The sequence below is a fragment of the Odocoileus virginianus genome, chromosome 26 (genome assembly GCF_023699985.2).
Source record: "Odocoileus virginianus isolate 20LAN1187 ecotype Illinois chromosome 26, Ovbor_1.2, whole genome shotgun sequence".
Classification (NCBI taxonomy): Eukaryota; Metazoa; Chordata; class Mammalia; order Artiodactyla; family Cervidae; genus Odocoileus; species Odocoileus virginianus.
In genome coordinates this window covers 4,506,792-4,531,065 of record NC_069699.1, presented here as the reverse complement: position 1 = coordinate 4,531,065, position 24,274 = coordinate 4,506,792, and the positions used below count along the sequence as shown (strand labels likewise).

Below are 24,274 nucleotides of genomic sequence, written 5' to 3'. Positions count from 1 at the left end.
AGCAGATTTCTTTCCCCTAGTGCCTTTCAAGTTTTCCTAATTACTCTGGAGGACATTTTCTACTTATATAATAAAATAAAATGTGAAACAAGTAGTATCTCTGTATTTATGAGACAGCTGCCCAGTATTTAAGATCTGAATCTAACTTTTGGTCTCTGAGCAGGAGGTGGTCAGCATAACAGGTAAGAAGTACCTTTCCACCTTCCTGAGGGCAGATTCTGGGCCTTGGAACCCTGGATTGTTTTTTTCAGTCCAGCCCCATCCACCTTCTATTTATGGGGCTTCTTCCCAAACCTGTCCTTAGCTCACCCTTCAGCCTTTGATTTTAGTGTTATGAGTTTTTGCCTTTTTAAAAAATAACATCAAAGACTGGCATATGGATGACTATTTTGTCATTAAAAAAGAGTGATAAAATATACATATCAGAAAATTTGACTTCCTAAGCATTTTTAAGTATTCAACTCAGTAGTGTTAAATATATTCATATTATTGTATGACCAAACTCTCGAACCCTTTTCGTCTTGCAGAGCTGAACCTCTGTACCCAGTAAGCAATAACCCTCCTCCCTCGCTCCCTTCCCTGCTGTGTCCCCAGACCCTTTTCGTCAACATTCTACATACACCCATTTTGAAATTAAAGATATCCGAAAGTCTTAATGGTCCTTCGTTCATTTGGCACAGTTTTAATGAGCACACACTCCTTGCCAGACCCTGTCGTAGGTTCTGGGAAATCAGCACTGAACAAGAGCAGTATGATCTCTGTTTTTAAGAAGCTGAGTTTTTAGGGAGAAGAGGAAGGCAGACAATAAACGAATGAACAGAGTGAGTTCAGTTCAGTTGCTCAGTTGTGTCCAACTCTTTGTGACCCCATGGACTGCAGCATGCCCGGCCATCTCCTGGAACTTGCTCAAACTCATGTCCATCGAGTTGGTGATGCTGTTCGACCATCTCATCCTCTGTCGTCCCCTTCTCCTCCTGCCTTCAGTCTCTCCCAGCATCAGGGTCTTTTCCAGTGAGTCAGTTTTTTGCATCAGGTGGTCAAAGGATTGGAGAGTGAGTTCAGATAGCACTAAGAGCTGGGAGACAGTATAACAACTATTGGGACGGAGGGGAGCCTGCAGCATGCTCCCTTGGCCAGTGTGGTCCTGGGCAGGGGGCCTCTCTGAGTGAGTGATGGTTGAGTCGATCCCTGGATTTATGTGGGAGACCTCCTCCACCAGGTAGATGAATGAAGGATGTCAGTCTTAGCAGGGAAATAGTGCCCACAAAGACTCTCACTACTTTGAAGAGTTTGAAACAGCATAGCCTTGCTTGGGCATTGTGAGCAGCAGGGGGAGAACGAGCAGGTGGCGGGCAGCGTCTGAGGCACTGGAGGGCCACGGAGTTCTAGTTCGTGAGAGGCAGTCTGCATGAGCCAGCCTTCCCTCACTCACTCACTCCTGCTCTCGGGCTGAGGACGGAATCCCCAGGTTCAGCTGAGTGTGAGGCCAGTTCTTTTTCTAATGGCGGGACTGCTGTGGGGTATAGAAATCTACCCCCAGGTACTTCCTGTCACCTTAGGAAGCACATGCAACTATTCTACAGTGACCCGTGACTCAGAAAGGTCGGGGATGCCCCGGGGGCACAGTGCTTAAAGAACCCACCTGCCAATGCAGGAGCCACAGGAAACCAGGGTTCGATCCCTGGGTCAGGAAGATCCCCTGGAGGAGGGCATGGCGACCCACTCCAGTATTCTTGCCTGGAGAATCCCATGGACAGAGGATCCTGGTGGGCTACAGTTTATGGGGTCGCAGAGTCAGGCACAGCTGAGCATGCATGCTTACAAAGGTTAGTATTAGAGTTAGAAAAGTTTTCTTGTTGTTCTCAAGGATTTAGGGAGGATTAGAAAAATGCTTTATAGGGAATTCCCTGGCAGTCCAGTGGTTAGGACTCTTGATTCCACTGCTGGAGGCCTGGGTTCAATCCCTGATCATGGCATTAAGATCCTGCAAGACACGTGGCATGACCAAATAGAGAAGAAAAGAAATGATTTATAAACACCAATCTGGTAACCCCAAAGAGTTTTTGCTATAATGGCATGACCACATCTGTCTTCAGTGATGTGGCTTCTTGACTTCTGCCACGCTGGCTGCATCCAATGGCTATGGGCTTGTGAATGTCATCACACTGCAGATGTCTTTTCTCAGCTCTGGTCATCAGATTGCACTCAAACTGCATTTTGAGCAGCCTGTGTCTGATAAAATTCTACTTTGTTTATTTTTATTTTTTTGGCCACATCGTGCGGAATCTTTCCTGACCAGGGATTGAACTTATGCCCCCTGCCTTGGGAACTACAGGATCATTAGGGAAGTCTTCGACTTTTGGTTTTTTATTGTAACTATTTTAAAGTATTTTTAAACAGGTAAAAAAAAAAATAATAAACACCCTTAAGGAAATATGGCAAACATGAATTGTTTTAGTCCAAGAATGGGGAGAGACACAGCCTATGGTGATTCTGATATGGCCATTATGCAGAAACCCGTTTATGAATAGATGATCTGAATCTACACTTCAGTCCACTGAACCAACCGAAATCCACCACCATCCACTTAAAACTGGGCCCGCTTCATGTTGGGCTCCTTATCTAGTGTGATACCTCTTGAGCTCTAAACGTTGGATTTGGAAAATGCTTGGCATCATCCTCAGTCTTTATTTCAGAAAGTATCCTGGGATGGCATGGGCCCAAGTCACACTCCACGGAGCAGCTGAAAAATGGGACACTTGGCTCCTTGCCATCAGCCAGCGCCAGCATCACCTGGGCCATTTTACCCAACTCCACGGAGGACGAGCAAACCTTCCCGCCAGAGCCAGAGCCAGAGGTAAGCCTGCTGTCCTCTCTAGCACCGTGTGTGGCTTTGTGTTAGTGCTTGCTGGGAAAGAGAGTAATTATATTTGTAACTTGCTCATCTCTGGATTTTAAGAGGAGACCAGTGATAAAATGGAAGCATCACCTGGGGAGACAGAATCACCCCTGAGCATGCCTGTTCTCCTGCCTGGCAGCTGCTGTGGGCGAATTATGATGCAACCGATGGGGAATCTCCTATTTTCACTGAAACGGAAGTTATTTTCATATTGAGCAGGAGAGATTCGAACACACTCGATGACGTGACGCCTGTTGACATGATGGGAGCAGTTACAATATACTCTATCACTCCCCTAAAAATAGTGGCTTCTTTGTGTTGGTTGTGCTGATACTGTGAGCTCCTGCCTCCCACGCGCACTCCCCGCATGCTGCAGAACCAGGCGAGCCCAAGGGCAGTGGCTGGGGCTCTTCCGGGCACTGCGCTGCAGCCCGGGTCCAGGGACGAGCAGCTCTGTCGACCTTAGTGGCCAGCCAGACCCTGCCACAGGCTCGCTGGGCCCTGCCATCTGCCTGCACGATGCTCCTTGACCAACGGCGCCTCTGAGTGGCAGCTGGAGAGAAGCCAATGCAGCCTGCCTTGTATTCATCTCTCCCGTGTCACGAGTGAATGTCTGTTTTCTCTTGTTTCTTTGGATGCACGTTTCCTGTTGACATGATCTTGTGAACCGGGCTGGGACCTATTGTAACCATATGTTAGAGGTGGTTCTTTGTTGGAATTGAAATCACTTTGGCTAGAAGATTATAGAACAGGATCTATTTTGTAAGGGTGCAAGCCCCAGAGCAGCGTCTTGGATCAAATGGTCTTGGTTCTCCACTGGCATTTTTCTCCCAGCTTCACGTGGTTTTTTTTCTCTGAGGGTGACTGAAGGGCCTAGATCTTCCAGAGGCAGGGTCAGCCTGCCCACAAGTATTTCGTCGGCATCTGTAAGGTGACGTCACAGAGTATGAAATGATAGGGGATGTGAGGTTTTGAGAGGCCTTTGCCTCTGGCCATGCACTGAGTTTCAGGTGGGAAACATTTGCAGCTGACATGTCGTTGCCTTGCAAGGTAAGTTGGAAACTGAGAGGATGATCGGAGCTTGGGATCAGGTAGCTCTGTTGAGAGCCTTGGGCGGGTGACGTTTGAGGAGGGGTGCTTCACTGCTGAGGGGCTGAGGACTCCAGTCCCTTCCATTCCATTGGGAAAGAAGCTTTGGGACTTCACACCATAATACACGTACTTAAAACTTGCTCTAGAAGGACATGAAGAGAGAAATTCTTAGATCTTCAGAAACAAATCCTATGCACAGCAGCATCACGGAAACCCTAGCAGAGACTATCACCTAATAAGCTTAAAAAAATAAATGATTTTGTTTGTTTACTTATTGAAGTCTAGTTGATTTATAGTGTGTTAGTTTGGACTGTACAGCAAAGTGATTCAGTTATACATAATTCTTTTTTAAAATATTCTTTTCCATTATGGTTTATCACAGGATATTGAATATATCAGTAGTCCCTTGTGCTATATACAATAGGACCTTGTTGGTTATCCATTCCATAAAAGAGTTTGCATCTGCTAACCCCAACCTCCCAATCTATCAGTCCCCAGTCCCCACCGCCTTGCCAACTACAAGTCTGTTCTCTATGTCCATGAGTCTGTGATAGGTTCATTTGTATTATATTTTAGATTCCACAGGTAGGTGATATCATATGGTATTTGTCTTTCTCCTTCTGACTTCATCTAATGTAATAATCTCTAGTTGTGTGTGTGTGTGTGTGTGTGTATATATATATAATTATAATTATATACATATTTTAAAAATTATAATTATATATATATATATATATATAATGGAATACTACTCAGCCTTAAGAATGAGCAACATGGATGCAGCTAGAGATTATTACACACACACACATATATATGTGTATATATATGTGTGTATGTGTGTGTCTGTGTGTTCTTTATGCATTCATCTGTCAGTGGGTATTTAGGTTGTTTCCATGAACACTGGGGTGCGTGTATTTGAATTAGAGCTGTGTCTAGATATATGCCCAGGAGTGAGAGAGCTGGATCTTATGGTAATTCTGTTTTTAGCTTTTTTTGAGGAACTTCTGCAGTGTTTTCCACTGTGACTGCACCAATTCACATTCCAAACAACAGTGTAAGAGGGTTCCCTTTTCTCCACACCTTCTCTAGCATTTGTTGTTTGTAGACTTTTTAAAGATGGCCATTCTGACCAGTGTGAGGTAGTACTTCGTGGTAATTTTGATTTGCATTTCTTTAATAATTAGCTTACTCCTTGGAAGGAAAGTTATGACCAACCTAGATAGCATATTAAAAAGCAGAAACATTACTTTGCCAACAAAGGTCTGTCTAGTCAAGGCTATGGTTTTTCCAGTAGCCATGTGTGGATGTGAGAGTTGGACTATAAAGAAAGCTGAGCACCAAAAAATTGATGCTTTTGAACTGTGGTGTTGGAGAAGACTCTTGAGAGTCCCTTGGACTGCAAGGAGATCCAACCAGTCCATCCTAAAGAAGATCAGACCTGGGTGTTCACTGGAAGGACTGATGCTGAAGCTGAAACTCCAATACTTTGGCCACCTGATGCAAAGAGTTGACTCATTTGGAAAGACCCTGATGCTGGGAGGGATTGGGGGCAGGAGGAGAAGGGGATGACAGAGGATGAGATGGCTGGATGGCATCACCGACTCAATGGACATGGATTTGGGTGGACTCCGGGAGTTGGTGATGGACAGGGAGGCCTGGCGTCCACGGGGTCTCCAAGAGTCAGACACAACTGAGTGACTGAACTGAAAAACTAGTGACCTTGAGCATCTCCTCACGTTCCTGTTGGCCATCTCTGTGTTCTAGGAGAAATGTCTGTTCAGTAACCTAACAAGCCGGTTATCAGGGCTGCTGGTATTCCGCATTCTGAGTTCTTCATGTATGTGTGCTATTTCCCATGGGTGCTTCCTGTAACTCCAAAGTTTGAGAGATCTGGGTTTTTTTTAAAACATAAAATTATTGCCCACTTTGCTTTCCGGTCAGTAGCAGAGGCAGAAGATAGTATATCATTATCCGTATGAATTAACGAGCTCCGAGGTTCAGCTTAAAAAAAAATACCTTGAAGGAGAAGCACTAAGGAGAGTTTTTCCCCCTGAAGTTAGGGACAGTCATTAATTTCTTCTTGTCATTTTTGCCCTTATTCCTTTTGTGGGCTCAATAGGAGATATTGTCTGGTAATCCCTTACAGCAGGCAAGACTTATGGGTTGTGATGTGGGTGTGATGGTTTTCTGAGAAGAAAGGATTAAGAGTTCTTTTGCAAAGCCTTCCCTCATTTTTTCCATTGACACCTCTAGTAGATGATTTTTGCAACCCAAACAGCTAGTGTTGATTGGATGCTATTTTTATTTTAGGCCATTGTGCTTTTTTTTTGGTCCTAAGAATTGAAGAAGCTAGCATCAGCCACCCAATAGTTTTCTTGTCAGAAAAAGGAGAATGTTTTCATTGTCTCCCTTTTGTATAATTTCAGAGAAACAACCCCAGAAGAAGTGAAGTGAAATTCCTGAAGGCTAAAAAGTTTCTTATGAGAATGTTCCTTATCCCTTTTGATATTGAGAATATAGTTACTAACTGGGTGGTCATTGGAAGACTAGGAATGGTAGCTATTGTGATGCTTTAGAAATATGTTCTTCTGGCTTATTGTTGTGATCACGTTAGGTCTTTAGGAGCGTAAATTAGGATATAAACACTCCAATGTGTTATTTATGGTGTTTGTTTTATTATTTTTTTGCCATATAGTATGGCACTTGGAATCTTTATTCCCCAACCAGGGATTGAACCCATGCCCTCTGCAGTGGAAGTGTGGGATCTCTGGACTGGCAGGAAAGTCCCTGTTTGTGTCTTTTTATGCCATCAAGCAATTCAATCAGTTCAGTTCAGTCGCTTAGTTGTGTCTGACTCTTTGTGACTCCATGAATCGCAGCACGCCAGGCCTCCCTGTCCATCACCAACTCTCAGAGTTTACTCAAACTCATGCCCATCGAGTCGGTGATGCCATCCAGCCATCTCTTACCCTGTCATCCCCTTCTCCTCCTGCCCCCATTCCCTCCCAGCCATCAGGGTCTTTTCCAGTGAGTGAACTCTTTGCCTGAGGTGGCCCAATTAACTCAATCCAATTCCCATCAGACACAAACTGGGCGTCCTCCAGTTCAGCTCAATTCTGATGCTGTCCACCCGGAGGGGGCGCCAGATCGCACAGGGGAAGGGCTCAGGCCTGCAAGACTGAGCCCGCCTTCCACGTCCGATCCAGTCACAAGTCCAGGCCGTCCCCTGCGCTTCTGACCAGCTGGCTCTGGGTTGGAGAGGCCTGTCTTCCTCTCAGGTGTGATTAACTTGCTAGAGCAGCTCACAGAACTCAGAGAAACACGTAGCAGTTTCCTACAGAAGGATGCCTTTCAGGAACGGAAGAAAGAAAAGCCCAGAGCAAGGTCTTGTGGGGAGGAGCTTGGAGCTTCGCTGCCCCCTTGAGCATACCTCCGCCTCCCTGCACCCCACCTAGTCACTAACCAGGATGTTCTCTGCACCCTGTTCTTTAGGGGTTTTATGGAGGTCTCATTGCATAGGCAAGAGTAAAGAAATTCTTGGCCACTGATGATTCTCCAGTGATTAAATCACTTCCAGCTCCTCTCCCTTCCCTGGAGACAAGGGAGTGGGACTGAAAGCTCCAACCCTCTCATCACAGGGGTCAGCCCCACGGACAACCATCTCCCATCCTTAGGTGACCAGGGGCTTACAAAAGTCACTCACTCACATAACAAATGACACATTTAAAGCTCTCATCTCTTAGGAAATTCTGAGGGTTTTAGGAACTCTGTGCCAGAAATAGGTACAAAAAGCAAATGTACGTTTCTCATCATAAATCACAATTTCACACTCCCCTCCCCTGGCTCTGGCTTACGATAAAACAACTTACACGTATCTGGAAAATGAATGCATTTTCAAGCTCAGTCTGTTTCATTCTCAACAGCACAGAACTCAGAGAGCAGTGTGTATTTAATAACGTGAGTTACAAGAAAGTCGTGGTTAGCCCTGTTATCAAATGCAGAGATCTCAAAATTCTATTCTGCTGGGGCTGGAACTAACTAAATGTGAAAATGAAATATTCTCACATAATGAAGCGAGTTAGGATCTTGGTTTCCCCTGTTAGTAGAACGACAATTCAACTCTCTTAACATGTTTGAAATGTTAAGTTTAGACAGAAAAAGGTTTTGGTTGTGCTTTCTTTGTCGAAGTACACCTTGTTTTAGGACAGGAGGAGGGGAGATATTGGGCCTGATGCTCTTGACCTTCATCCACCCTCTGGACCGAAAACTCCCCAGCCCAAATCCAGGTCCCCAGGTGCCTCGCTTTTTCACAGTGAGGCCTCTAAAGCATGACGGTTTCCTCAGTGTATCTGTGTGGGAGTTGGAAGCTGAGATGGGGACCGTATTCCTTCTGCTGGTGTGACTGGTGGACAGGGTCATGAAGGGATGTGTTCAGAGGCAGGTGCACTGGTCAGGATTCTGTTCAGTCCCCCTGCGCTTGTGGGAGAGGCTGTTGAAGCCGCCGCCGCAGCAGCATGCAGATACTGGGATCAGGGCTACCTGCAGTGCTGTCTCTTGAGTTAAAAAGCCTAAGGGGGCTTCCCTGGTGGCTCAGCTGGTAAAGAATCTGCCTGCAATTTGGGAGACCTGGGTTTGATCCCTGGGTTGGGAAGATCCCCTGGAGAAGGTAAAGGCTAGCCACTCCAGTATTCTGGCCCGGAGAATTCCATGGGCTGTATAGTCCATGGGATCACAAAGAGTCAGACACGACTGACTGACTTTCACTTTCACTTCAGACCATCGATACTGTACATACCTAATTCCTGTATCACATCCCTTCCTGATCAAAATACCTGAAGTGGTTTCCGTTCCCAGCCCTGGATCGGGACTGGTCGGGCTGTTGCTGAGATAGGGAAGCAGAGGATGGCATGGGAGCATTCCTGGATGTATACCCATCTTTCTAGAGCAGGGGTCCCCAGCCTCTGGGATCTAATGCCTGATGATCTGAGGTGGAGCTGATTTAATAATAATAGAAATGCAGGGCACAATAGATGGAGTGCTCTGGAATCATCCTGAAACCATCTCCCACTTCCACCCCAAGCCCCGGTCCATGGAAGAATTGCCTTTCATGGATCTGGCCCCTGGTGCCAAAAAGATTGGGGACCGCTGTTCTAGACAATGTATCTGAGGGGTAGAACCCCTCATTTGTCATGAAAGTCAGGTTTATAGAGGTATAATTCATAAATAATAAAACTCATCCCTTTAAAAATGCAGTTTTATCACTTCTGTCCTTTGATTTGTTACGGCAGTTCCATCACTTTGCAAGATTCCCTTGGGTTCCTGTTTATTTAACTTCTCCTCTGTCCCTGGTGAGCACTCATCGGTCGTCTTCCACGTAGTTTTGCCTTTTTCAGACTCCATCTAAATGGAGCCATGCAGTCTGTATTCATGAGTCTGGCTCCCTTTGTTGGGCATAACGTGTGTTGTGTTAGTCACTGGAAGTGTTTATTTGGTGCCCAGATACCTGCCTCTGGCCTGGAGAGAAATTGGAGAGTCATCTCATTAATCCCTCTGCTGTGGCTTCCCAGGTGGTGCTAGTGGGAAAGAACCCACCTGCCAGTGCAGGGGACGTAAAAGACTTGGGTTCAGTCTCTGGGTCGGGACAATCCCCTGGAGGAGGGCACGGCAACCCACTCCAGTGTTCTTCCCTGGAGAACCCCATGGACAGAGGAGCCTGGCGGGCTACAGTCCATGGGGTCGCAAAGAGTCGAATACAACTGACGCAGCTTAGCACGCACGCATGGGTACCTTCAGCAGGAAGTCTTGATGCCGTGTCTCAGGATCATGCTGCCAGCTCCTATCAACCCTGGGTTGAGTGTTTCATTAGAACACTTTGCTTGGTGAATCATCTGCATGATGGCAGCGTTGCCATCAAGAGACCATATGCCCTGCATCCCCCAGTCTAGCATGTTCAGAAAGACTTCTAATGTCCCTAGTACTAAGGACTGGATCAGCATATACATTAGCTAAATGGGCTTTGGTTAGAAAATGGCAGATTGCATTTTCAAGTGCTATGTCATAATCCCTGCTTCTCCAATGGGGAGGGTATTGTCTTACCAATGAGGGGAAGAGACAGATGTAAAAGATTGAGCTGAATGTTGCCTCAAGAAGAATTTTCATGTCCTTGGTTGAATTGTCATTTTTAGCCCAGAACTTTTCAACCACTCAGTTAACATAGAAGGCTGTCAGTTTTGAAATACTCTGAAATTCAAGTTGAAGCCTGGCCAGTCTAATCTCAAGCCATTTTGATGACGGTTTACTCCTCACCTCCACAGTACATCAGGGTATAGGTATGTGTAGATTTGAGCATAAGTATAAGGCTTGGGATGGTGATAGCTTTTTCAGGATAAGGTGGTGTGCTATTTTGATCCTTTGGGTGATTTTTTTAAAATTTTATTATTTGTGGCCATGCTGGTCTTTGTTGCTGTCCTCAGGCTTTCTCTAGTGGTGGTAATTGGGGACTGCGCTTGGATGCAGTGGGGTGTGTGAGCTTCTCATCGCAGTAGCTTCTCTCGTTGCGGAGCATGGGTTCTAGAGTGCAGGCTTCAGTGGTTGTGGCTCACGGGCTCAGCTGCCTCGTGGCGTGTGGGATGTTCCCAGATCAAGGATCAAACCTGTGTCCCCTGCATTAGTACACAGATTCTTAACCACCGGGCCATCAGGGAAGTCCTGCGTAATTCTTTTAGCCCACATTTTCAACCTTGAAGATTTGTTCAAAATATTTGATACACGTTCGTTATCAACTGCTTGACCACGGAGTGAGACAGCTTACCCATCGTTATAATGGTGGAAAATGCTTTTGTGATTTCCGTGATAGGTCCACAAAGTTTAATGGTTGCTCTGTAGGAGATGTTGTCAATCATGTCCAGACTTTGTAGCGAGAAAGTTCATGGGTGACATGATTACCTGTTTTCTACCCCACTCCCCTTCCTTAGTCAGAGAGTTTAATTGCGTCAAACTTTCCAGATCCTGTGGAATACTTTTTTCCTCTGTGAATCATGCCTTTGAATCACTAAATATTAGAATAGTCTTTAGGGGTCCAGTGGCTACTCCACAGACTGCAGTGACTGACTGGCTTGCCAAGAGTCACAGGACTGATGAACAGTAAAGGTGAGGTGAAAGTCTGGACTTCTTTATCCTGAGCCAATGCCCTTTCCTATAGACCACACCATTTCCTGTGTCCAGAAGGAATCTTCAACTGCAAATAACAGAGAACCCAACAATTAGAAGCTTAAGCAATAACACCGTTTAATTTTCTCACACAATTGGACTTCTGCCAATAGTGGTCATAGGTTTGTTGGAGTCACTCCTGATGCCCTTGAAGATACAGGCTGTTAGAAATTGGTATGCAGGTTCCTCAGAAACAAAAAACTAAAACCGGAACTACTGTCTGATCCAGCAATCCCACTGTGTGTCTTTATCCAGAAGCATTGCAGTCAGGATCTGGAGATGTTTACACTCCAGTGTTCATTTATTTCAGCTTTGTTCTTGAATAGCCACAAGGTGGAAACAACCCAAATGGATGAATGAACAAAGACAGTGTGGTATATGGATACGATGGATTGTTAACCTTAAAAAGGGTGAGCCTTCAGGACATTATGCTAAGTGAAATGCGCCAGTCACAGAAGGACAAATACAGGATTCCACTCATAGGAAGTCTCTGAAGTTATCAGACTCATAGAAACAGGAAGTGGGATGATGGTGGCTGGGGTAGCGGGGGATGAAGAGCTTGCTCTCCGTGAGTGGAGAGTCCCAGTTGTACGAGACGAAGGGGTGGAGGTCCACTCTGCAGCCGTGTGCGTGTGACTGACACCGACCCTACCGCACACTTCAGCATTTATGAGAGTAGATCTTGTGAGTCCTTTGTGATGCAACACATCGGTTACCTCTCTTTAAAAAAAAAAAAAAAAGGTTTCTTTCATTATTCTTGAGTTGGTTTTTCATCCCCACGCTTGTCATGGTGGCGGTGTGCCAGCTACAGTCCCAAGCACCAGAAACTCATGGCCTTCCTTTAGAATGTGGGGTGAGATGAAGGCTTTCCCAGGATGCCCCATGTGGGAAGGGAAGGCCCCAGCACACTTTTCCTGTATGTCCCAACCAGAACTAGATCCCCCGGGGCCCCACCCAAGACCTATAACTCGAGCCTGGCCAACTGGGTTTCCACGACTGCTTTAGACTAATCAGTCACCCTCCATGGGCATGGAGGAGGGTGCTGAATCACAGTGAATCTTGAGTCCTAGGTGGCCCCACATTGGGTCCCCATTAGCAGGGGGGAAGGTGGGATAGCCTTGGGGTGTGGAGATAGTGTGACTGGACCCCCAGACCTGCCCCAAGCAGGTTTTCTTCCTGCAGCACTCATCTTCAGCTTCCATAAGACTTTTCTAGCCCTACCATTTCATCTCATAGGCCAAATTCTTTGATGAGTGAATATGAACAAAAGGTCCATCTGTACTGTTCATATCTTGAGGGCATCTTCTCCCTGTCCTCATCCCTGTCTTTTGCTCTTTCTAGGAGTCTGGATGCCCCAATAGAAGTAAGTCTAGGGACTTCCCTGGTTGTCCAGTGGTTGAAACTTTGTGCTCCCAATGCAGGGGGCACGGGTTCCATCCCTGGCCGTGCAACTGAGATCTCATGTGCCATGCAGCATGGCCCAAAACCTAAAAAATAAAAAACAGTAAGTCTAACCTGCTGGGTGGCACGTGAGTTATGAATGCTGCTGTAATGAGAGATTCATTAATGACCAGTGTCCTGGCCTCCCGAAACAGAAGGCTCTCCTACTAATTAGTCCATTTCTCCTGATTGGCCTTGACCTGTCCTGCACATACTAGATGGTGGTGGTGATATGTGGAACTCTTATTATGACCTCTTCAGAAGATCCATGCAGGGCATTCCAATTTGGATCCTGACACTATAGGAATGAGCAGTGGGTTTTAATCATCTGGATTTTTTCTTCTCCTCTTCTGGCTGTAGGTCTGCAGAGACAGCAGTCCATCCACTCTGCAAATGTAGAAGATACGCCTCCTAGTTACCAGACCCTCAGGACTTAGAAATCAGAAGGATCCAGGCTGTTGCTTCTGTTGAAAATAGATCCTTCCCTCATAAGTTTGCTCTGTGTCCCAATATAGTAAGGTAGTAATTATTCATCTTCTTGATTGTTTGTTCATCAAACACTAATTGAGCTACTATGTGGTGGACATTGAATGGGAGACTCCTTAGTTTAGCAGATTTCATAGCTCAGTACTGTGAGCTAAATCATACCCAGGTGGCCGGTGCACGAGACTTAAGAGGTACGAGTTCGATCCTTGGGTTGGGAAGATCCCCTGGAGGAAGGCATGGCAACCCACTCCAATATTCTTGCCTGGACAATCCCACGGTCAGAGAAGCCTGGTGTGCTACAATCCATAGGGTTGCAAAGAGCCAGACGTGACTGAAGTGACTTAGTGCGCATGAGCTAAATCATATACCACCTTCCCGACAAGTTTATATGTTGAAGACCTAACCCCTCATAGGACTGTATCTGAGAGCCCTCAGGAAGCAGCTGAGGTTAAGTGAGGTCGTGTGGGCGAGGCCCTAATCCACGAGGACGCTCTCTGACTCTCCACCCTGGGAGGACGTGGCAGAAGGCAGCCGTCTGCAAGCCGAGAAGAGAGCCCTCATCAGAACCCAGCCGTGCTGGCCCCCTGATCTTGGACTTTCAGCATCTAGAACTGTGAGAAAATAAACTCCTATTGTTGAACCCAACCCAGTCTATGGACTTTTGTTTGCCCAAGCTAAGACACTCAGCTTATTAACTCCATGCTTTTTTCACAGTAGTCACAATTATTTTTTTTATACCTTGCTTGATATTAGAAGCAGGAGAGATGGTTTTTAGCTCAGTGATGCTTCCAGGTTAGCTTGCCAACCCTGTGGGGGCTCTGGTGGTCTGGGGCTGTGGTCTGCCTGTGGCCCGTGGCAGTTAAAATGACCATGTGTGAGATGCATGGCAGTTGGTGGTGCTCTCATAGGATCCGATTGTTGTTCCTCTTGTGGCTGAGAGCTCCTGTTTAAAAAAAAAAAAAAAAAAAAGTTTTTCTGTCCTCTTAACAAATCAACAGCAGACATAACCATCACACACAAACCTAAGCGCTGTGTGCATCTTTCAAGGGCTTCTTGAACCTGGATTCTGGCTGCACTGATGAGCTCTCAGAGGCTACAAGATACAGCGGTGTCATTTCCTGGGCAGCTTTGGGGGGTTTTTGGTTACTTTTTCAAGGATTTGTTCCTCCCTTCATTCCTTTTTACTTTTTTCTCCTCCTCCCTTCTAGTAGGTGATAATAAAGTTTTGTTTTCTTGGCTGATGTTGCTTTCATAAGAGCAGGTGGAATACACTGGGAGGTCCCCAGCCACACCTTCTTAGGAGCTGGTAGGGTGTGTCTGGGGCTTGAACCAGCGGGTGCAGCCCTGCAACAAGCTGGTCTGTGGCTAGCCTTGCTCCCCTCCCCTCCCCTCCCCCCAGGCCACTGTGGCTTTGTGACAGAAACACCCACCAGAGTGTTGGGGATGCATCCACTGAGGATTTGCCAGTTGTGAGCTGGAGCTATATGAAAAAAATCAGCACCAAGTGGTATAATCTCTTCTGTCCTGCAACAGCCCCCAAAGGATTAAGCGCTTTGAAACTGGTGAATGAAAAGGGCTTAAAATTATGCAGTGTTCCTTATGGGTTTCCCCCCTTCTCCCCTCCCCGCTTCTCCCTCTCCCCACCCCTCATCTCCTCCTCTCCACTCCCCCCTCCTCATCCCCCCCTTCTCCCCTCCCTCCTTCTCTTTGCCTTCCTGCCAGTCCTGTGGCCACAGAGAGGGAAAGCCCGACCTGAACCAGACGTGAAGAGTGGAAGAGTGCATGCAGGTGGTAGGATTATTTTTAGTGTGCTGTTGTTTCGGGTTTATTTATTCTCTTCCTAGCCAGGTGGCCCCAAATTTCACAACTCCCTCCGCTTTCCCCTGGCCCGCCTTGCCCTGTGAAGTGCTACCAGCAGCAACAAGCTCTTCGCCATCTGCCCGGCTTACATTTTTATTTGCCCACGATGAATAACTCTTCCCAGGGTGATTTATATGTCCCCTCTGATGATGTTCACTTGCCAGAGATGGGAAGTCGATGCTCAGAGATTTATGATCTTGGGAAAACAATGTTATGGAAGAAATGAAGAAAGTCTTTTCTCACATCCACTTTGAGCTCTGCCTGAATTAATCAATGAGTTCTTGGATCCCTTTTGCGATATGAAATTGAGTTTTGTAGATGGATTATGGGGCCATGAGGCATAGGGGCTGCCTCTGTGCTGTATTGTAATTCTAAATCCTAAATTTTTTGGTAATGATGAAAGATGAGCAGCTCACCAGAGCAGAGATGATGTGTGTGTATGCGATTGAAATTGTCTAAGTCCTGGTAGTTAATTCTCTCCCTGCGGATGTAGGACTCCAACGACCGCCACTCTGACACTTGATCCTACTTTAGCGGCAGCTGTTTGGCTGTCCGTCCTGTTCCCAAAGCTCTCCTGTCCCTGCAGATATTAGAGCAGCAGGGGTCAAGCAGGTGGGCTTTGTGAGGTGACAGGTGACACCTGGCCACCACCATCTTCTTTCTCCTCTGGGAACAGTCCGTAGTCATCGCTTACCCAAAACCCTGACCCCGCTTCTCTGCCATTCTCCACCTGCAGCTGGCTCGTTAGACACTGGACTGTCCTCCGTCACATGTGGCTCTGTCTGTCGGCTACAGTAATCCCAGCCAATGACCTCATCACTAATAAGCATAAGAAGAGAGGCAGATACACAGCCATTTGGAGGAAAAAGAAACCATGACTTTTTTGGAAGTGAAGTTAAACCTGAGTGAGAACACTGTATCAATTGTTAAAGCCCAAAACTGTCTTTCAGATTGCCCCCAAATCTGTTTTCCTCGATCTTATCAGAATTGCTTTCCTTGAGAGAGAATAAGCAATGTATAGAACTTGACTGCCTTTAAGTAATGCTGCAAGGCATCAGATCTTACAGCCGATGTATAGTATTTAATCCACACTCTGAGTTTGGAAGAGTTTTGTGGGTCATTCTGGAAATGGGCCCCACCATGAATGACATTGTTTTTTGGAAAATGTGTTTCAGACCCCAGATATCTTCTTTTCACTGGCTTGTGGACTAAAATGCAGGGCGAGCTTGCAGTTTTGTTTTAAAAAATTATATAACTGGGGGAGAAAACAACCCCTTTGGGGAACATGAGGTTTTCTTAGAGTGACTGAAACCAGTTTCCTGTACTGAAGTGAGAAATGCAAGCAAGAGAAAGGGACTCCTCTTAGATTTACCTGCTTTTTTATTTCATTATGGTGCAGTTTTAGAGCTAAGAACTTTATTTAGAATGAAATCTTACGTAGAAATTCCCAGAATGAGAAAATACCCACCCATGTTAGATGCTGTTTTGTGAAATCAGTGGGTCTTCACCAGAAGAGGGGAGAAGTGAGGTTACATGTAATAATGGCTTCTTCCTGAGCCTTAACAGATCCCCTTTATAAAGCAGCAGCATGCCCATCTCATAGAAGCAGGCTCTTTATTTATTTTTTTTAGAACACAAATTCCTGGAAGAAACAATCAGTAGAACATAAGAGACAAAAGAATAACTGAGAAGGGGAGATCCTCTTTTTGATAGTCTGGCTGTTGAGATGAATGAAAAGTGTTTCAAAGCTGCAGGAGTATGTTGGAGAGGTGAGGTTAGATGTTTGCATGCCTAGATCATTGGAACGAAGCTGGTACTCTGTCTTCTCTTGGGCATTCTGGTCTAGGGTTGATGTCCTGTTGAGCCATGCCTTGATGTGGAGGGGCAGGTGTTAGCATGATGTGTCTTTAAGGTCCCCTCTGTGGAGGCTGGCAGAGTCGATTGGACCCCAGTCCGTTTATTTACTGTTTTTGAGAACGTGGGTGGGTAAATGATCAGTGGTAATGATCGTAGTAGTTTCCTGATGGAAATGTCACGAGGACCAGTTGAGACAGTGCCTTGTCAGTGTTCAGCTCTCTGCGTCGCACATAGTAGGTACTCACTTGTCTAAGTCAGTCCTTGTTCAGATTGTCTTTGACCTGCCTCTCTTATCTTGTAGTATCTTATCTTTAGATACAAGTGAAGTTGAGAAACCCCTCCGAGCATGTGTTGTTAAGCAAGTTTGAGTTCCTGCCACGAGATTCATTTCTCTTATGTTGTTTTCCTAAAGAATAGTCTGGGTGTAAATGATGACAAATGTATCTATTTATATGGTGACCCCGATTTACAAAGGTCTTCCACTTATTCAAATATGGCTTCTCCGGCTGATTGAAGAAATGATAAAGGCACTTCTGTTGCAAGGCAGGCATCTTGCCAGGCTCCTCGCTGAGGAAGTCCTAAAACCATCCATCCAGTTGCAGAGTGGTCCCAGCTCCCTGGGCATCTGGAAGGCATGCTGACTTTCACACCCCAGCCTTGCTCAGCAGAGGAAGTCTGGAGTGTAGAGAAATAAAGGAAATATTTCGTAGACTGTATTTGTTTTGTATTGCTGCTGTAACACATGGCCACGAACTTAACAGCTTGTAAAGCACAAATATATCATCTTAGAGTTCTGTAGGTTAGAAGTCTTACACAGGTCTTGGTGGACTAAGATCCAAGTGTCAGCAGGATGGCATTCCTTTCTGGAGGGAGGCTCTAGGGGTGAATCTGTTTCCCTTGGCTTTTCCAGTTTCTAGAGGCCACCTGCATTCCTTGGCTTATGGCCTCTTTCTCCCGTCTTTTTTAAAAATGATTTTTTTCTTTGGCTGCACAGATTTTTCTCTCGTTGTGGCAAGCAGGGGCTACTTTCTAGTTGTGGTGCGTGGTCTACAGTAGTTGTGGCACTTGGGTTTTGTTGCCCAGTGGCATGTGGAATTTTCCCAGACTGGAGATCAAACCCGTTTTCCCTGTATTGGCAGGTGGATTCTTATCCACTGTACCGCCAGGGAAATCCCCCTTCCTCTGTCTTCATCTTACATCTCTGTGACTCTGCTTCCACACTCCTATCTGACTCTTCCACTTTTAAGGATCCTTGTGGTGACATTGGACCCACCCAGATAATGTAGAACAGTCTCCCTACTTTAAGATCAGCGGATGAGCACTCTTTCATTCCCTGCTGCCTAACAATAATAACCTAACACAGTTAATAACCTAACACAGTCAAGTCCTGATTATTAGAACGGAACATTTATGGGCCATTATTCAGTCTACACAGCAAGCAGGTTGGTTGGCAGTCACCAAATATATTAGACAAACCAAAGAAAGAAAACTGGGATCGACCTCTGGCTTGCAGTAGAACCAGTGGTTAAATTGCTCCCTTTAAGAAAGCAGTTAGCTCAGCTGGATGCGTTATCAGGAGAGAAGTGACTGGCTTTGCTTTCTGTACACAGTGAAGCTTTTCCAAAGTGGCTTTTCCCAGCCTGTCCCTGCTCCCCATCCCCCACTCCCACTGCTCCCAGGAGCCTCAGAATTAGGTCAGATGCGACCCATGAGGTCATCTTTGACAGTTCACACAGTTCAGAGCTTGTCAGTGGGAGGAGGAGCAGGAGGACTTGGAAAATTGCTGTGAAACAACATAATTGTTCCATAAATATAGCATAGGATTTGTAGGAAGTTGGAAATGCCCACTATTTCTTCCTTCCAACGTGACCACCTACAAGGAGCTGCTGTCTCTCTTCTGGGGAGTCTGTTTGCAGAGCAAACATACATACTTTAAACAGTTTTTACAGCAGTGGAATCACACTATAGATAATGTGGCTCTTTCATTTTTAATTTAACAATAGACCATAGGTGTATTGTTAGCATTCCTTTTAACAGCCACAAAGCATTCAAGTCTGTGTCTCATAATTCATGGAATCACATACCGTAATTTATCAATATTTAACCACTAATTTGTTTAACCAGGCTCCACGAGAGACTTTCAGATTGTCCAGTTTCTTTTACAAATAATGCTTGACACATATTTGGCACACGAATGCACAGATGTCTTATATAGGGAAACTTTCTAGTAGTGGAATTTAAGTGGAATTCAGCCAGCATATGTGGGAATTGAAAATTTTGCCAAGTGTTACCAAATTGCTCTCCAAGACTCAGCCAAATTTACCCTCTCGGCAATGTGTGAGGGCTGCTACTGTCCTGTTCTTTTGCCATTAGGATGAGTAGCAAGGTCTTACTTTCTTACCAGTGCTTTTTATGAAGAAACATGGTTTCTTGTTTAATTTCTGTTTTTATAATTACAAATGAAGTTAAGAATATGCTTCGCATATTTATTAGCCCTTTGTATTTCTCTTGCTTTTAATGTTTTAGTCACAGCCTTTGTATTTTTTTTTCAGTTCAGCTGGACTTCCTAATCAGTGTTCCATAAGAATCCTTTTTATATTAAGCCAATCAATCCTTCATTGTGTGGGAAAAATGTTTTGTCCTCCTGTTGGGTATACGTTGAGTGCTAAGACATGAGGACCACAGTCATCGTTACAGTGGCCTGCAAAACATATTACCCCGTGGAGGAGCCCATCCTTGAGTCAGTTTGAGGGTCAGAGTCCCTTTACATCCTTTCATAACTCGGCGCTCATTTCAGAAGACTTTTGTGTATTGCTGTCCTAGGGTCGCTGACTGGGATGAGCCGCTGGTTCGCTGTGTTTGTGGTGGTGGTTTCACAGGGACATTTGACATTGTGGGAATGTACTTGAGCTGCTGTGTATACCCATCCTTTCTGGAAACATCATCTGCAAGAATCAAGCATCCTGTCATGGAGAGCACTGGTCCTCCTTCCCGCGGACCACCTCCCCAGGCCCCCTTCTTACTCGGAGGCAGAAGTCAAAATGCGTAGCCATCATTCTGCAAGTGGTCCTGGCTTTGACCCTCCGTCCCTATCCACGGCTGATTGTTGCTGGTTTTAAGGCAGTTTTTTAAAGATCTTTTTTCAAAAATGTATTTATTTGGCTGTACCAGATCTTCGTTGCACTCGGGATCTTCAGCTGCTACATTTCCAACTCTTAGCTGCAGTATGTGTGATCTAGTTCCCTGACCAGGGATCGAACCCTGACCCCTTGTGTTGGAAACACAGGGTCTTAGACACTTGGACCCCCAAAGAAGTCCCTTAAGACAGTTTTATGCAGTATACTTATCAAGTTTTAAAAAAAAACAACAGTAGTTTTATTTCTCAGAAAATGAAGCACATAATGTCAGAAGTTAAACTTTTTTTTTTTTAGTTCTAAAGACATCTGATGGTAGCATGATAAAATATTCAGTTAAATATCAATTTCAAATAAGGTATCATCTACCACAGGATATTTTTAAACTTGCATGAGGGATGTGTTTCATGATCATGCTTTATGAAAGGGATGAAGATTTATCGTTCAGGAATAGACTGTTTATCAAACGTCTACCCAAGTGCCAGGAAGCTTAGCTTCGAGAGTCACTGCAGGGCCGTGTTATGCTGGAGAAATGGAGATGCTGTGCCTCAGAATGGTCTTAAAAAAGAAAAGAATTAGTGTTTAAAAGAGTGTGGGTGCTCCCTGAGACATTCATACCTTAAAATTGACTGTGGTCTTTTTTGTGCTAAATATCATCCAGCTTTTAAAAAATTGTATTTTGTTGAAGTATGGCTGATCTACAACGTGTTACCTTCTGTGCAGCCAAGGGATTCGGTCACACTCACATGTGTTATCTCGTATTCTTTCCGCCATGGCTTATCACAGGGCGTTGGATGTAGTCCCCCGTCTCTGCAGAGAGGCCTTGTCTGCCCTTCCTCTGTAGACAGTCCCAGCCCTTCCTCCTCTCCCTGCCCTTTGGCGACCACGAGTCTATTTTTGTGTCTTGGGAGTCTCTTTCTGTTTCACAGAGACATTCAGTTGTGTCATATTTTAAGCTGCTCATGTGAGTGATATCATATGGTACTTTGTCTTCTCTGTCTGATTTACTTGGTAATCTCCAGGTCCCTCCATGCTGCTTCAAGTGGCATTATTTCATTCTTTTCTGTGGCCGAGTGACATTCCGTTACATATAATACACAGCATCTTCCGTATCCATCTTCTGGACAGAGGTTGTTTCCATGTCTTGGCTTTCGTGAATAGTGCTTCTGTGAACTTTTGGGGTACGTGTATCTTTTTGAAATCTGGTTTTAAACCCACAGTTCTGATCATGAGTAACTCTCACCACACAGTTTTCTCATTCCTCTGGGATGGTTACAACTGTCTCACACGTTTCCCCTTGAAGTTTTCATTGAATGAAGCATTTGAAAGTGGGGCAAGGCAGAGTATGATACTGTGATGGTTTTTAAAGTCGAAGACATAGTAAGCCTCATTGGGATTTTATGGCAGTGGAATAATCTGAAAAAATGAATTGTTGCAGTTACCCTCTTAGATCCCGAGTATCAATTCCCATTCAGATAAAAATACAAGGAAACCTTCTTTAATAATATCTGCTATCACAGTGGCTAGAAAAAAATAGTCGTACGAAATGCAAATTAAAAAGCAGAGAAAATGCCGGCTGTCTGAGCCAAAGTGTATTGAGTGGGATTTAGAGATTGGAGCATCACTGGAGGCTTATTGGTGCTTCCTCACTGTAGAGTTAAGAGCTGTGTGGTTTTCTTTCTGGTTTATTCTTTTTCTTTCCCCTCGCTGCAAAACCCTAGATAGAGCCTATTTTCTCCCAGATGCTTTTCCCTAAGTTAGTTAGTTTTTATAGAAGTCAGAACATTATAGACGTACACCAGGGACTTTTTAAAAAATGGATGGATTTTATTTATTTATTTATTTGGCCTTGCTATGCAGCATGTGGGATCCTAGTTCCCCAACCAGGATTGAACCTATGCCCTCTGTGCTTTCTCAACCCCTGGACCCCCAGGGAAGTCCCCTAGAAACTTGTTAAGAGAAGTAAATAGTCTAAAATTGCCCAAGCTTCGGATTGTTTCTACAATTTCTAGCTCCCCTGAGAATGGTGTCCCTGGTGGCCTGGACAGAGTGTTATCTTCAGAACAATTTAATGGGCTTTGCCTCTCCCGTTATTCATGATGCAATCCCATTTTACCTGCAAAGAACAATAAATGCCTCTTGCTTCTAATGACTCAGAAGCAAGGCAAAGCTACTCTGTGGTTTGTGGGACCACTAGATATCTCCTTAGGCTTATCATCCCCTCCCCAAATTTTCACTGAGTATGCTGTGTACTCAGTCATGTCTGACTCTTGCTGACGCCATGGACCGTAGCCCACCAGGCTCCTCTGTCCATGGGCTTTCCCAGGCAAGAGTACTGGAGTGGGTTGCCATTTCCTCCTCCAGGGGATCTTCCTGACCCAGGGATTGAACCCAGTCTACTCCATTGCAGGCAAATTCTTTACCCACTGAGCCACCTGGGAAATTTTCCCTGGAGAGAATCAATTGGGAATTTTCAAGTGAGAGACAGAAATGATGAAATTGGACAGACGCAATCCTGAGTCAGAATTAAATGAACACCTGCTGTAGCCACTCATGCTCTTCCAGTCCAAGCTTATAACTTTCTCATCCAGCTTTTGGGTCCTTAAGAAAAATTTCCAGGACCTGGTCTAATGTTGAGAAATGTAATTTCCTTCTTCAACTTGTGCCTACCTGAGATTTGGGGGAAAGTTGTCCATGTGTCCATGATTGGATCTTGTGTCCACACTGAGCTCTCAGGATTAAGTTTGGAAAGGCATTAGAGACCGTGACACACCTCCTGCTACTGACTTTGCTGGGGGCCAGCCCTCCAACACGCCTGCTGCTTTTCTGGGCTGGTCCTTGGAGTCCCTGTGGCCGTTCATCCTAGGAGCAGTGCTTTCCTCAAGTGCTCATGTGTCAAAATCACATGGGGGCTCGTAACCCTCAGGCTCTGCAGGGGAAGGGGCGGAAGTAGGGCGTGTTCAGGGGGTATAGAGTTTCAGTTTCGCAAGATGAAGAAGTTCCAGAAATTTATTGGCCAATAACCTGAATAGAATTGATACTACTGAACTGTACACTTAATAACAGTTGAGATGTCAAACAAGCAGTCAGATGTAAAGTGATTGGTCATAACTATGCACTAAGGCCTGTACGTTGCATTGTATATAAATTCTGCTTCGATTCAAAAATGGCATCAAAACGCAAACAACACAAGTCTGGGCACCTGTCCCCAGAGTTCCTGGGTCTGAAAACCTGGGATAGGACCCAGACTTTGCATTTCTTTCTTTTTTTCTTTTATTAAGCATCTTTTGGGAGAAGGGGGCTGCGCTGGATCTTCTTTGCGACATGTGGGCTTTCTCTCGTTGCAACAAGCAGGGGCTGCTCCCTAGTCGCAGTGTGTGGGCATCTCATTGCAAAGCACAGACTCCGGGAGCTCAGGCTCTGGGAGTTGTGGCACACACTTACTTCGTTGCCCCGGGGCCTGTGGGCTCTCCCCGAGCCGGGGACTGAAGCTGTGTCTCTGCACTGGTAGCTGGATTCTTAACCATCGGACCACGGGGGAGTCCCAGACCTGGTGTTTCCATCAAGTTCCCGGTGGCGCTGAGGCTGCAGGTTGGAGACAGGGTGTTAGGCAGGCCAGTTCCTGAGCTCCCCGCGCCCCGATCCATCCTGCATTTTCTCCTGGCTTTGTGCCTTTTTTCCCCCATCCCTGCCTTAAGAGGCTGGGCCCATGGCTGTGCATAATTTGTAGAAAAAGCTAGGTGGTCCAGCAGTTAAGGCATCAAGAGTAAAGTCTGAAACAACCACCCTGGGGGGCGCCGTCGCGTTGTCTCCTGTGTTCACTTTCTGAATAGAGCTGCTTACCCTCGGCCGAATCAGAGAAATCCATCATACAGCACAGATCAATAACAACTATGGATATAGAAAGTCAGAACTCTCCTCGATGTGCATCTGTGGTTACGACAGAAGCAAATCATAGAGGGTAGAACTCCTTGATGTTTGTAGTTACAGAACCATTTTCTATCACCTCCGCCACCATGCCATACATCATTCCATCACCTTTTTGTTTTGGCGGTGAAGGCCTTTGTAAAATTGTTCTTCTGTGCTTCATTCGGCATTTTAGATTTTTTTAAACGATCTGTTCTCACTGAACTTTTTGTTGTGAAAACGTTAAGAAAAGACAGGCACGGCGGTAGCCTGTGGATGACCCTGGGGAGGCTCCCATGTGGGGTTTTAGAGCAGAGAGGGACTCCTCCGGCCCCGGGGATCATCAGAGCCTTTGTCAGGACACGCGTGCTCTTGCCGCAGAGAAATAGCA

The 24,274-nt window shown here is 45.5% G+C and overlaps 1 protein-coding gene across 1 annotated transcript in view; it reads left to right on the top strand.

Annotated features, from left to right (window-relative positions):
- OSBPL10 (oxysterol binding protein like 10) overlaps positions 1–24,274 on the top strand; it is a 308,993-nt gene that overhangs the window by 236,564 nt on the left and 48,155 nt on the right. The window contains 1 exon segment of the mRNA XM_070455303.1: positions 2,697–2,857. Coding sequence (XP_070311404.1) covers positions 2,697–2,857 — 161 coding nt within the window.